The sequence below is a fragment of the Penicillium odoratum genome (assembly GCF_028828045.1).
Source record: "Penicillium odoratum strain IBT 22623 chromosome Unknown utg000001l_segment0_segment0, whole genome shotgun sequence".
In the NCBI taxonomy this organism is placed as follows: domain Eukaryota; kingdom Fungi; phylum Ascomycota; class Eurotiomycetes; order Eurotiales; family Aspergillaceae; genus Penicillium; species Penicillium odoratum.
In genome coordinates this window covers 3558531-3571164 of record NW_026643143.1, presented here as the reverse complement: position 1 = coordinate 3571164, position 12634 = coordinate 3558531, and the positions used below count along the sequence as shown (strand labels likewise).

The 12634-nt window shown below is 46.1% G+C and overlaps 6 protein-coding genes across 6 annotated transcripts; 3 read left to right on the top strand and 3 right to left on the bottom strand.

Moving 5' to 3' along the window:
- Positions 1-41: 41 nt before the first annotated feature.
- Positions 42-1970, bottom strand: N7520_001356 (uncharacterized protein; the record flags this gene model as incomplete). Its single annotated transcript, XM_057135291.1, has 9 exons — positions 42-173; positions 223-405; positions 459-1127; positions 1175-1306; positions 1357-1386; positions 1443-1457; positions 1507-1713; positions 1775-1852; positions 1908-1970. The coding sequence occupies 9 exons, from the start codon at positions 1968-1970 to the stop codon at positions 42-44; spliced, it is 1509 nt and encodes a 502-aa protein (XP_057001227.1).
- An 883-nt stretch (positions 1971-2853) lies between these two features.
- On the bottom strand, positions 2854-3591 carry N7520_001355 (uncharacterized protein; the record flags this gene model as incomplete). Its single annotated transcript, XM_057135290.1, has 1 exon — positions 2854-3591. The coding sequence occupies one exon, from the start codon at positions 3589-3591 to the stop codon at positions 2854-2856; it is 738 nt and encodes a 245-aa protein (XP_057001226.1).
- A 1154-nt stretch (positions 3592-4745) lies between these two features.
- N7520_001354 (shikimate dehydrogenase family protein) lies at positions 4746-5708 on the top strand (the record flags this gene model as incomplete). Its single annotated transcript, XM_057135289.1, has 1 exon — positions 4746-5708. The coding sequence occupies one exon, from the start codon at positions 4746-4748 to the stop codon at positions 5706-5708; it is 963 nt and encodes a 320-aa protein (XP_057001225.1).
- Positions 5709-6164: 456 nt separating this feature from the next.
- On the top strand, positions 6165-7653 carry N7520_001353 (uncharacterized protein; the record flags this gene model as incomplete). Its single annotated transcript, XM_057135288.1, has 7 exons — positions 6165-6393; positions 6444-6817; positions 6880-6948; positions 7008-7122; positions 7173-7341; positions 7396-7435; positions 7486-7653. 7 exons carry the CDS (start codon positions 6165-6167, stop codon positions 7651-7653), a joined length of 1164 nt encoding a protein of 387 aa, XP_057001224.1.
- Positions 7654-8201: 548 nt separating this feature from the next.
- On the top strand, positions 8202-9392 carry N7520_001352 (sugar phosphate isomerase/epimerase family protein; the record flags this gene model as incomplete). The annotated part of the gene is made up of 4 exons (XM_057135287.1): positions 8202-8561; positions 8616-9202; positions 9256-9329; positions 9379-9392. The coding sequence occupies 4 exons, from the start codon at positions 8202-8204 to the stop codon at positions 9390-9392; spliced, it is 1035 nt and encodes a 344-aa protein (XP_057001223.1).
- A 543-nt stretch (positions 9393-9935) lies between these two features.
- On the bottom strand, positions 9936-11703 carry N7520_001351 (putative choline transport protein; the record flags this gene model as incomplete). The annotated part of the gene is made up of 3 exons (XM_057135286.1): positions 9936-10792; positions 10850-11478; positions 11540-11703. The coding sequence occupies 3 exons, from the start codon at positions 11701-11703 to the stop codon at positions 9936-9938; spliced, it is 1650 nt and encodes a 549-aa protein (XP_057001222.1).
- Positions 11704-12634: the final 931 nt, after the last annotated feature.

The window sequence follows — 12634 nt, the reverse complement described above, 5'->3', positions numbered from 1 at the left end:
CATATTTAATGAAAGGATATTAAAGGTTTTATCATAACTGGCTAGGCTGCGTTCTCGACTTGCTGCATGCCAGGCTTTTCATCTTCGGGGTGGTTTCCATGATTTAGGCGATCTAGAACCGCTTCATCCTTAGCAAAGAGGGCGTCTACCTCTTCAAGTGTTTTATTTGTAGGCTATATGAAAGTCAGTCTTGACCTCAAGATGAGGATGGGTCGTACTCACGTCTGGACACATGAAGTAGACGAATAGAAATGCCACGACATTGAAGACGAGAGGCCAAATCCAAATCCTCGCCCCAACAGTTTCAAGTCCAATCCCCCCCGCAAAAACAGTCAGGAATGTAAAGACAAACACCCCGAGGATACCAGCTGCGGATCCAATGTGGCGGTACCGAAGCGGCGCAATCTGTCAAATCAAAGTCAGTAATGATCGAGTATCGATTAAGAGGCAGATAATACCTCCGGCCCATACAACCATGGACATCCCACCCAGCCCCAGCCGTACACAAACAGATAGGGAAACATGATAGCCACAGCAGTCCATTGCGTTGCTATCGTCTTGTTTTTGATCAAGTTGAGGACGACAAATATCAGCATACAGGACGTCTCTATGGCGGACGAAATCAACATGATTTGACGGCGACCAAATCGTTCAATCGTCATCACACAAAATATGGAACCGAACCATTGAATCGTCAATCCAATTGCTGCTAGCAAGGATGCCATGAAGTTTGTTAATCCGACTTCTTCAAAGATTTGTGTCATGTAGTAGATCAAGATATTGATCCCCATTGATTGCTGGATAGCGAGAATGATGAACGAGATTCGCACCCGTCGGCCCACACGAAGGGGTGTGTTGTCCCAGATCAAACTCAGGAGTGTCAGGCGGTTGCGTGGTTCTTCTTCCACTTCGAAGTTTTCCATGATGCTTGCTTTGATGACTCGGATCTCTTCAAAATCGTTGCTATTGTTCATACCGGTGCGATGGACGCCATAAATACGAGCGAGTGTTTGATCGCCTTCGTCAATTCGGTCTCGAGCATAGTACCATCGTGGTGTGTCGGGTAGAAATATCATGGTAATACCTGATAGAATGGCGAGAATGCTTTGAATGGCGACTGGGATTCTCTGGATTGTATGAGCAAGATGTGAGGAACTAGATTATAGAAACGCACCCAGGAAACTTGATTTGACATTCTTGTGAAGCCAAATGTCACCCAGTAGGAGAAGGCGACTCCAAAAACCAGGGATGAACAGTTGATAGCCACTTCTGGACCACGTCCACGAGCATCAATGCTCATTTCCGACTGTTTTGCTTATTAGTCTCACTTCAAAGTGGTCACTCGTTGACACCTACCATATACATAGGAACATTGCACGTGATAAACTATCCTGTTGTTAGGCACAATAAATCTGGCAGATTATTCGGTGGAATGTTCTTACTGCAATGCCAAATCCCTAACATTTGGTTAGTATTCAGCTTTCTTGTCTCGAAACTTCGACTCACAGAAAGTACCCTCGCCACGATGATTTGTGGGACAGAGAATGATGCAGCCTGAATGGCACCCCCAATTGTAATGAAAACATTTCCAATGATGATGCAATTTCGTCGACCAAGAGGCATTCCGACAAACATAACCACACATGCCATAAATGCAGCTGCCAGAGTATAGGAAGATGCAATCATTGGAATCGTTTCGGTTCCTGTCGGATTCTGTAACCATATCAGCATAGTACAACAGAACAAAAATTCAACACAATGTTGTAGTAAATACCCCGATAGCATTAAGAAATGGAGCTGTTGATTGTACTCCCCCAAGGACACCGGCTTGGTATCCCTCAATCATGAAGCCCTGTTTATTCGTAAGTAACTTATGCATTACCTACTCATCATACCAGTGGACTTACCACAGAGCAACTGAATCGAGAAATTCGACGCAGGGTCTTGCCTTGAATCAATTCTTCAAACATGACGAATGACTTCAATGTTAGTTTGTTGTAATGTGAGTGACAATTGAGATATGGGGAGTCGTGAAGGGATCACCCACCTTTTATCTGTATGGGATGAAGTTAGGGTTTCAACTGCCCCAGGAATGTGGGGGATTAGGTTCTGCTCGTTCAATTCAAGATTCCGTACCCGCCTTGACTGAAATTCAGATGCTAAAGTAAAAATATTTGTATTCTGATTGGTACGATTCGAGACCGGGGATCTAATCTGGGTACCGTGCCAAGCTCGGATACTTATTTAAAGTCGAGGCCTCCTAACTAGTCCTATCGTTTGGATCACATTACAAGTCGATAGAGGACCATTCCCAATTAATATACGAATTCAACACAGAAAGCCTTGGAATAAACGTAAATTTGAGATTTTCACCTCGTATGTCAGAATATTACAGCGTTCACACGTGAATCGGAATCCATCTCCGGCCTTCAAAACCTTAATCGCTACCTCACAGACTCTCACTGTATTCAACCCATCCCCCCGGAGGATCTTGCCTCCGACCTCGCCCCTGCAGACTTCGACCAGATGCTCTACCATTGCTAAGATAGAATTGTCAGAAGAGGCCAACTCTTCAAGGAGGATGGGAAAATTTCATCCAACTTCCTTTACAAGCTGCTTTGCATGCTCTCTATCGTAATGCCAAAGTGTACCATCCGGCTTCACAACTTTATGTTTGTCCCGAAATTCGACAAGTATGCAAATCTACTGGTGCCGGTGGATATAGAAAAATATCACCTGTTGCAGCCCCTCTCGAAGATAGTAATACAGAAACGCTTATATCGCTAGTATATCTCCCTCTCTCTTTCTGTTGTATTCCTGAAGAACACATCTACCCCAAATCTTCAAAACAGCTTAAGATAATTCCATAACAGCCACTCTCCAGGAAAGTTCTGCAGATCCCCTAGATGCAATAAACTCAGACGTGGATGTAAGTATTTGAGTCTTTGGTACTAATCTTCCCACCTCCTCTCGAATAGCCTCGTCTATAGCCTCATCCCTAGTTCCCGTCATGATAATCAAGACCTCTTCAGGAAAGACTAGACTTCCGTACCAAGGACTTAAGAACTGATGAACGAAGTTTGCGACACGCGACGCATGGTTATCAACCCGCGAATTGGCACCCAATTGAAATGAAGCTATTGCATGAGGGTCAGCGTCCCCAAAGTCCACATTCACTGCTGTCTGTAAAGGTAATGTATGCAGTAGGATGGCTTGATCAGTATATTCAACCAGGAGTGTTTCGTGTTCCGGTAGCTGCTTTCCCTCATCCTTGCATCGATTCTTATTCTCGAAGTGCTCACATAATCCTAGCCCGTGTCCCGCATAAGCAGCGTGAGCTTCCCAGGGATGAAATCCGTAAAGGCCTGTGAGCTTTGGAAGATCTAGGTACTCCGCCATGTCGTTGATATCTTCTTTGTAAAGTGCCGAAATTCCTGGGTAGCTTATTACGACGTATGGAAGGGTGGCAGAATCGCTTGAAGAAAGGAGCTTCTTGACTAGCTCGCTCATGATTTTGACGTCTGAAGATGCTGCAAGACCTATCCTCTTGCGGAAAGATCGCCACGCGTGCCGGAGTATGTCGTCCCACATATCTTCCATTGAAGAGTAGGGGGGACTATTTGGGTTAATATGTTAGCTGTTGTATTTTAGAAAAGAGGTCGCTTTGGAAAATGTACCTAGGATGGCGTGAAGCACCTAACGAGAGTCGCCTTACCATTTCAATATAGCTAGAGTCACCTTCGACGCGACCAAGGTCCTCGAATGAACCATCTGAGTGACGAAGAGATATTGTCCTGTGGTATTTTTGTGAGCGTGATTTCATCTCCACTAAGATGGGTAGCACCATACCCATATGAAGCCGTGAGAGAAATGCCTATTGATGGGTTCGATAATGTCGGTCGATGCATTTCGTATGGTACGCTGGAAGGCCAAAGGTAGTAAATGAGAATGAATGCCAGTCCTGTGACGAGGTATTTTGAAAGCGTCCTTGTGCTTGGCCAAGTTGGCGCAATCGATGGACTGCGGGGTTGTTTTTGGAACATCGGACGTTGTGGGCACCAACAGGTACTGGCTACTTAGTATCCGTACTGGTTGCTGAAAAGTACGTCGCTCTGATTGAGCAACGACGGCGTAGAAGATTTCTGGGTTAATATTTGGAGGTAGGAATAATGTGGCTGAAAGAAATGTGGAAGTAGGCAGCGATAAGTAATCTTGAGGGCCAAAGCGACAAGGAATTATCGCCTCAAACAAATACCTCCTGCGGTCCATGATCAGGGTCAGGTGACACAGACATATTTCACTTTTGTTGGCTTGCGAGTTTTTTCATTTCTGTTCTTTTCTTATATGCAATGATTTTCACAGTCGAGATCTAGGTACATCATGGAGGTTGCGGCTAAGATAGTCAATCTGACGGAAGGTCGCCATATCTCAACATAAGCACATGTCAACATTTTGCCATATCAACTTGAACATTTTTATTCACCCTATCAAGATTTCTATCTTCGAGCTACCCACTCAAAGTGACTTTTCCTGGTCGAAGACTCATCGTGGGCTAGAACCAGACTATACTTCAAAATGTGGACTATTGACGTATCGCCACCGATATCGACCACAATACGAGGATGTAATCAACCGGCGTTTAAAATAAAGGCCGGCGCCAACAGGCTCAAATCTTGGCTTTTCAATTTTAAGCCACTACCCCCCCTCAGATGTAATTAACTCTCGGAATGTTACGCGGCAGAAAAATGGATATCCTACAAAACTCCTACGAGTATGGCAGGTCACCTCTGACCTCTTCGTCGCTCTCGAAGCCATCCAACACGTTCTTATTTGGCGGGAACATTTCTCGTTCCCTTTCTCCTCTTCTCCATGGAATTCTTTTTCGATCCATGAATGCATCATGGGCGTATCATCTGGCACAAACAACGGACAAAACCGAGTTTCTCGCAAAACTTGCCGATCCCACATGTGTGGGCGCGTCTATCACCATGCCCAACAAGGTTGCGTTTGGACCCCTTTTGGACAGTTTGACTGCAGAAGCGCGAGGAATCGGAGCCGTGAATACAGCCTTTGTTCGTCTTGACTCTACCGGAAAACGACGATGGATCGGTACAAACACTGATTGTGTTGGAATCCGCGAAGCCATTCTTCAACGTGATCCTCACGCCGTTTCTACGACAAAGGGAAAGCCGGCTATGGTGATTGGAGGAGGAGGTGCAGCACGGAGTGCCATTTACGCACTGGGGAAATGGTTCTCACCCTCTGAGATCTACGTTGCGAATCGAATGAAATCGGAAGTTGATGACATTGTCAAGTTTTTCTCGACAACAATGCCAGGTATCAAGGTCCGATATATTCCGGATTTGGATACTGCGCACGAGCTACTTTCTCCATCTTTGATAATTGGTACAATTCCTGACTATCCGCCTTCGGAGCCGGGAGAGGTTCTTTGTTGGCAAATATGCGAATGTATTCTTGAGAAGTCCAAGGAGGGATTGCTGGTGGATATGTGCTATATGCCATCAACGGAGACTCGACTTTTGTGTACGGCAAGAGATGCTGGATGGAGTGTTATTCGAGGTACAGAAGTACTTGTGCGAGTATGTGTTGCTCAGCAAGACTTGTGGTTGGAAAAGGAGTCGAACGAAAAGGGGGTGGAAGAGGCTATCGCAGCTATTGCCATGCCAAATAGTAACGTCAAGCTATAGTTTCAAAATGGAATAGAACATGACAAGGTCTTTTTTCGAAACCGCACTGTGTAATGAACATCAGATAACGCGACCATTTCGAATATGTGTATAGGCAAAGGAAACCAAGACGATATTCCCAGGTTTTGAGCACAGGACTTTGCACGCATGATGCAATTGGTTCCCACTAACATAAGAGATAAATTCAAATAATAGTATGATCATCTCATTACGGTATTCCATGGATTGATGCGGATTTCATCCGTCAGCCGACGTTAATATCCCGATGACAAAATTCGCCCCCACACTCTCCACCCCCGCAAACCGGAGCCCAAATTAATGTGACGGACAAAGACCTCATTTCTATCATGATGTCTTATATAGCTTCTTCACTACAGTGGCATTTGAAACTTTGGACTATCTGAATACTAATCACACCTACCTTCCAACGCAACACGGTTCCGTGAAATCTACAACATGGCTCACACCGGTCCATTGGCACAGGTACGCACTTTTCGCCACCCTCCTATGGTTGAACCCATACTGACACTTCTCTACAACAAGCCTATCACCCTCAAGCTCTCGGGCAAGGTTATCAAAAATCGTCTATACCGTACTCCCCTCAGTGAATATGCCTCGACATACGACGAGGACAACGTTGAAAACTGTGGAAAGCCCCTCCCACGTTACGCAGACCTCTACCAAGGTACCGCCGATTCACAGCGAGTTGATAATATAAGCAACTGACCAAGTTAGAAATCGCCGATGGCGGCGCTGGTTTGATCTGCACTGGCAATATCCCCATCCATCGTGACAACTTGGAAAACTACAACAACGCAGTACTCGACATCAACAACCCCTGGGATCCAGTCGAGGCCTTTCGTCCTGCTTGCCAGGCCGCGAAGTCCCGAGGCGCGATCTTTCTTCCCCAGCTGCAGTTTCCCGGTCGTCAAGTGCCGGAATTCCTGAATGCGAACCCGAAGTCTTCGTCTTCTGAGCAGCTGGAGCCTTGCCTGAACAAGACATATGGTAAGCCCTCGCCGTTGACTAGATCCGAGATCAAGGATTTGCAAGATCGGTACGTTTGGGCCGCGGAAGTACTGTTCAAGGCTGGCGCCGATGGTATTATTGTAAGTCCTGGTTACTCACGCTGACTACATCATGTATTTGTGAATGAGACTGATCGCTACAGCTACACGCGAGTCACGGATATATCATGCAGCAATTCCTATCACCCTTGATCAACAAGCGAACTGATGAGGTAAGATAAGTTCCTTTGGAATTTTAAAAACTGTCCTAAATATCAATTTCCCAATGAAGTATGGTGGAAGTCTGGAAAACCGCGCCCGGTTCATCCTCGAGACCGTCAATGCAATCAAGGCCAAACTTCCACTGAACGAATTCGTCATCGCCGCTAAGCTCAACTGCCATGACTGTATGACCCGATTCCCTTCCATTTTTATAGTTATCCACTAACCTTCTCAGTCATCGAGGGGGGAACTAGCTTCGCCGAACAGTGTGTCGTTATTAAATGGCTTGAGGATGCTGGAGTGGATTTCTTTGATATTTCAGGTGGAACCTACGCCTCCCCTGCATGGAGAGGAAACATCATGAAAGAGCTGGCAGAGAGACCCTCACAGAAGGAGAGAGGAAGGTATGAATTACTGTGAAAATTTCACTTGGGGCTATTGGTCGCTGACTATCACAGCTACTTCATTGAGTGGGCGCAGGAAATGAAGAAAGTCTTGGTAAGTCCCGCTATCGCTTGCGTGGTCAACAAAGGCTTACTAAGAAATAGTCTCGTGCTGCTATTGGAACGACAGGTGGCTGGAGGGACAGCCATCGGATGTCTGAAGCCGTCGAGGGAGGTGACATTGATATGATCGGACTTGGACGACCACTTCGTGAAGATCCGGAATTTGTTAACCGAGTTCTCCGAGGAGAAGTCAGGAAAAGCAACCTTTAATTTGGTAGAGAACGCTTGGTTTCAACCGTCAATGGTCATCAAACGGAGGTTGATTCATCTCATTCACTGGGCTTGCAATACATATATTGCTTTAGTTACGATAAACTACAGAAATTAGTTCCAAAATAAATAATCTTTTCGAGTTTGTGTCCTCGAGTGCTTCCTTCTCACAGTAAGATAATCTTCAAAATTTTGCAATATACAAAAGCACAGGATCACCTCGAAGAGGTCAATATCAATTGAAACCTCAGCTGATGCAAAGTGTAGTCATTCAGACCTGCACATGTGGGGCCTCTATGCCCCCGGTATATCTTCCTCTTTCTTTCCAAGATTTAACCCCAGGTATTCTGATGCAGATTCCCAAGATTTAGTTGCTCCCTCGGCTATACACTTCTAGGGTGGCAACCCCGCCCGGCCTCTTAATTTGCACGCCGGTACTTACCCCAGAAAATCATGGACTCTAAGCATTCATCATTCACTTAGCTATTTCACGACAGAATCAAACCTTTGAGCAATTGAATAGGTATTTGAAATTTGCCATTCTCAAAATGTCTACAATCAAAGTCGCAATAGCCACCAACTCCTTGGGCAAGTCCGCTGCCGGCCACAAAATTCACCGGAAACTAGAGGCCGCCAAATCCCACGGATTCGACGGTGTAGAGGTTGCCTTTGAATGTCTCGAAGCACACGCTGCTACATTCACCTCGATAACAACCCGTAACGAAAAGCTACGCGCCGCTGCCTCGGATGTTTATGCCAAGGCAACTTCTCTCTCACTCAGACTCATTGCACTGAATCCATTCCGGGACTACGATGGCCTAAAAAATGCACAGGAGGTAGATGCACGACTGAAAGAAGCTGAGTTGTGGTGCCAACTATGCCAAATCATGCATATTCCAATCTTCCAGGTAAGCAACCTCCATCTCATCATTGATCGCCAGTACTCAAGCTGACATTATCAGATCTGCTCAGCACTCTATCCTATTGAGGAATCCAGAATCACCTCAGACCCAGCCGTGATAGCTACCAATATGAGAAAACTTGGTCTCCTTGCCCAAAAATACAATCTGCGGGTTGGGTATGAAGCTCCTTCATGGGGTATTCATAAGAATACCTGGCAGCATATCCAGGAGGTGATTAACATAGTCAACCTTCCCAATGTGGGACATTGTCTCGATACATTCCATATTGCGTCGAAAGAGGCCGGGGACCCGTTTAATGCGGCTTCGCCTGTTCGGAAGGATGGCTATGAGAGACTTCGGAAGAGTTTGGATGAGTTGAAGCGGATTATTGATCCAAGCACAATTACTTATCTGCAGCTGAGTGATGCGACTGTTGCCGATCCAGAGCAGAGAGGGTATGTGGTGAAGGACTTAAATCAACCCCCTTTAATGACTCAGTCGAGGAATTGTCGCATCTTTCCTTGCGAGGAGAAGCTTGGGGGTATATTACCTGCTGTTGAGGTGGCCAAGGCCATTTTTGATATAGGGTATACTGGTTGGGTATCTATGGAGGTCTTCCATACGGATATGTTTGATAGGCGGGCTTCGTGGGTCTTTCTAATTCTAATAGCTGAAAATGGGTAACTGAAGACTTTTATAGAGTTCCCAATGACTGGGCGAGAAGAGGAATGGACTCTTGGCGAGAGGTTATCACTCGCTGTGGACTTGATCGTCGTAAGTGGCTTGGCTCTGCATTAGAGGGCCAGAGACTGACCTATTGCAGGCGCAAACATTTGAAGGTCTAATAAGAGACGCGCATGGAAAAACCTAAATCTGCATAGCAGTTTATTAGTCTTGCCGGCATAGCAACCAGGGAAAAAGGTGGGACCTCATGGGCGAATTACGCCGAGATAAGAAGTAGATCTTGTCAGAGCCCTAACTCACATTCCTCACATGCACGCACAACCGGCCACGCCGCCGTGATTTCTTTTTCTATTCATTATTTCATAACTTCATAACAAACGCCATGGCATGGATACTGAAATAACTATAAGTTTGACAAAGGTTGTTTTGGCCTTCGAGGCCGCTAATCATCGACACAGTCGTTCTGAGCTTGATGTAGATTGTCCAATATAAACCGGAAATAATATTTGTCTGGCTATTATGTAAAATATTTGAAAAAGCTGCCTCATTACAAAAGAAATGTCAAGGGAATGGATCATACTACATGAAGGGAAGGTAAATCAGAAAGAAAGGAAAGTAGAAAGGAAGGAAGGGTAGAGCACCGCAAAAGTCGTACAAGCATTACATGAAAAAGTTCAGATGTCTCCCCCGCTTTGCTTATCTCCTGAAAGCAGGATGTTGATCAATTCGAGGCGCAGGAGCCTGACTGGCCACATCAATAAATGACCGTCGCCCTTCTTTACCACTTTGGAAAGCGCTCAGTCTCTCTGCAGCCTCAAAGCTATACTGTGGTCCCTGGTATTCGCGTCTGGCCCTGAGTACCCACCACAACACCGTCAAAGCCATCAAACCCAAAATGATAACGCTGGTATAATTCATGTTCTTCACTGTAGCAGGCAACACCAGTGGGAAACAGAAGAACACAACTGTGACCATTATATAAAGCAGCGCAGTGATATTGACCGCCATCCCGAGCTTCTGACCCATATAAAAGGGCCCAGGAACCATATTTCTCCGTCCAGATAGGACGTGCGGCAGAATGGCACCGAGATAAGATAGTGAGCTCAGCACGATGAACGAGGATATAAGTGCCTGGAAGGCAGTTGTGCTTCCGACGTATATGCAGCCTAGGCACGTCACAAGAGCACTCATTGCTATTGTTGCGCGGACAGGGCAGTTGAGGGTCGGGTGGACTTGGGCAAAGTAGCTGGCGAAGGGTGTTGCGTTGTCGCGTGCGAGACTCCACCACATGCGGCCACCTGTAACGAATGTACCAATCAGTGTCGGAAATGTTGCTAGGAAAAGGACGGCGATGAGACCGATAGCGCCGGCATTTGATCCTGTTGCTTGTCGATAGATCTCAGCTGTTGGAAAGAAGCCGATGCTGCTGGTGTATACGGCGTCGAGGTCTTGAATTGAATAGAAAAGAGCGATTAAGTAAACGAATGACGTTGTAAATGCAGTTAGCATTTGGAGCATGATTCCTTGGGGGACTCTGGACTCGGGCTTGGGGACTGAGAGTGTTAGCTTTGTTTCGAGCCGTCAAGATGTTTGTGGGTTGGTCTTCATACCTTCTTCAGAGAGATGACTGATACAATCTGGTGTTCCGACTGCAAATGCTGCGTTCAGTAACCCCGTCATAAAGCACACGCCATCTGACCAGCCGCCCGTCTCATTGTGATATTCAACCCAGACCTGCGAGTTGCTTGAATATGTCTTCGGCATCGCCACCAACACGATAACTGTCACTAACAATCCACACATGGACAGGATCAGGGCAACCCGATTAATCAATGGGATAAACCGATTCCCCAAACAGACAATAGCACAGCAGGTCCAATTGACAACCTGGAACACAATAAACACCTGCCAGGAGTTCCAGGTCATATCAGTATGCTTAAGCAGATACATTGCTACTGCCTCATTCCCCAACATTGAACTCATCGATGAGGCAGACAGCAGCCACGCACAAGCATTGAGATAGCCAGTGAAGAATCCCGCACCGCGACCACGATTCCGGCTCAGCACCGAAGACCAATAGTAAACGCCACCAGCCGACGGCATCGACGAAGCCAATTCAGCGAGCGATGCGGAGATAGCGGTATAGAAGATGCTGACGAGAATGAGACCATAGATGACAGCCATCGGACCTCCATTTTTCAAAGCGGCCACAATCGTTCCACCGGTTGAAGCCCATGAGCTGAAAAAAATAGTCAGTTTTCGTTTCCTTATAATCAAACATAGAAAAGAAGTTGGCATACTTTGCGATCACAATTCCTAGGCTGGTCAAGCTCCAAAGCCCAAAATTGCGCTTAAGCTCCTGTTTATGCCCCAAAGCAGCTTCCAGGCGCACGATATCAATCTCGCCCTTTGTCTTCAGCGGAGTCACACCATCCTGGTACTTTTCCGACTCTCTCACGGCCATGATGTCCTTCAAAAGAGGATTATGACAGACGCATGAGACGACAAAGGGACGAAAATGCGCAACATGCAGGGGTAGAAATGACAAAAGTAGAAAAGCGAAAGATCAACCAGGAGACAATGCGCTCGGGCGAGTTGACGCATCTTCTGGACATAGTGCAACCCCAGGAATGCTTCATGCGAGGGAGCATCCATATGGTTTCCACGTGTATTACGCGATTTGGATAATACTAAGAGAGAATAAGCTGATCGGGCCTCTCGAGGTACGCTGGATCCTTGACCCGTTTGGAGCTAATCTGTGGCTATTGGCAATAGGCTTTTTGCTCAGGCCTTAACACTAAAGTCTGTAGATTGAAATTGGCTTTGCGCTGGGACTGCGAATCAGATCTCGGGGGTTTATTGTTTTCCAAGAATGTGAATTCGGTTTTCGACTTATCTTCATGCAAGGGGGATTGGTGCCACCGCAAAGCCACGGATTTTAGCGTCAAATCCGGTGTCGATCAGGAGATCTATGCACTAGAACATAACCGGGGGTTTTAATACCTCATCGGCAGTTACGACCACTTCAGTGTCGGATCCCACTCCAAGGTTTTCGGGTGTTTATGTGAGTTTTTCATAATGTGACTGCTTCATCCCTGTATAGAGGCACCTCCTCCCCAGCATTCTCGTTTGGCTGCACAACATCTGATTTGCTGCAGTTGCATGCGGACCTGATGAATCATCTTTGCTGCAGGCCAAACTTCAATAGAATCATGTCGCTTCATTGCGCTAATAAATGTTGCCTTTTAGCGTAGGATTGTTGGTCAAAAATGTCAAACATGTCAAAATATAAACGTTAAAATCTATCATTTTGAGCCAATCTCAGCTAATGAAAGTGTCTTTAAGTCATGAAACATCGCGCGTCAAACAGAGCAAAACATCAAAAGAGAGTATGT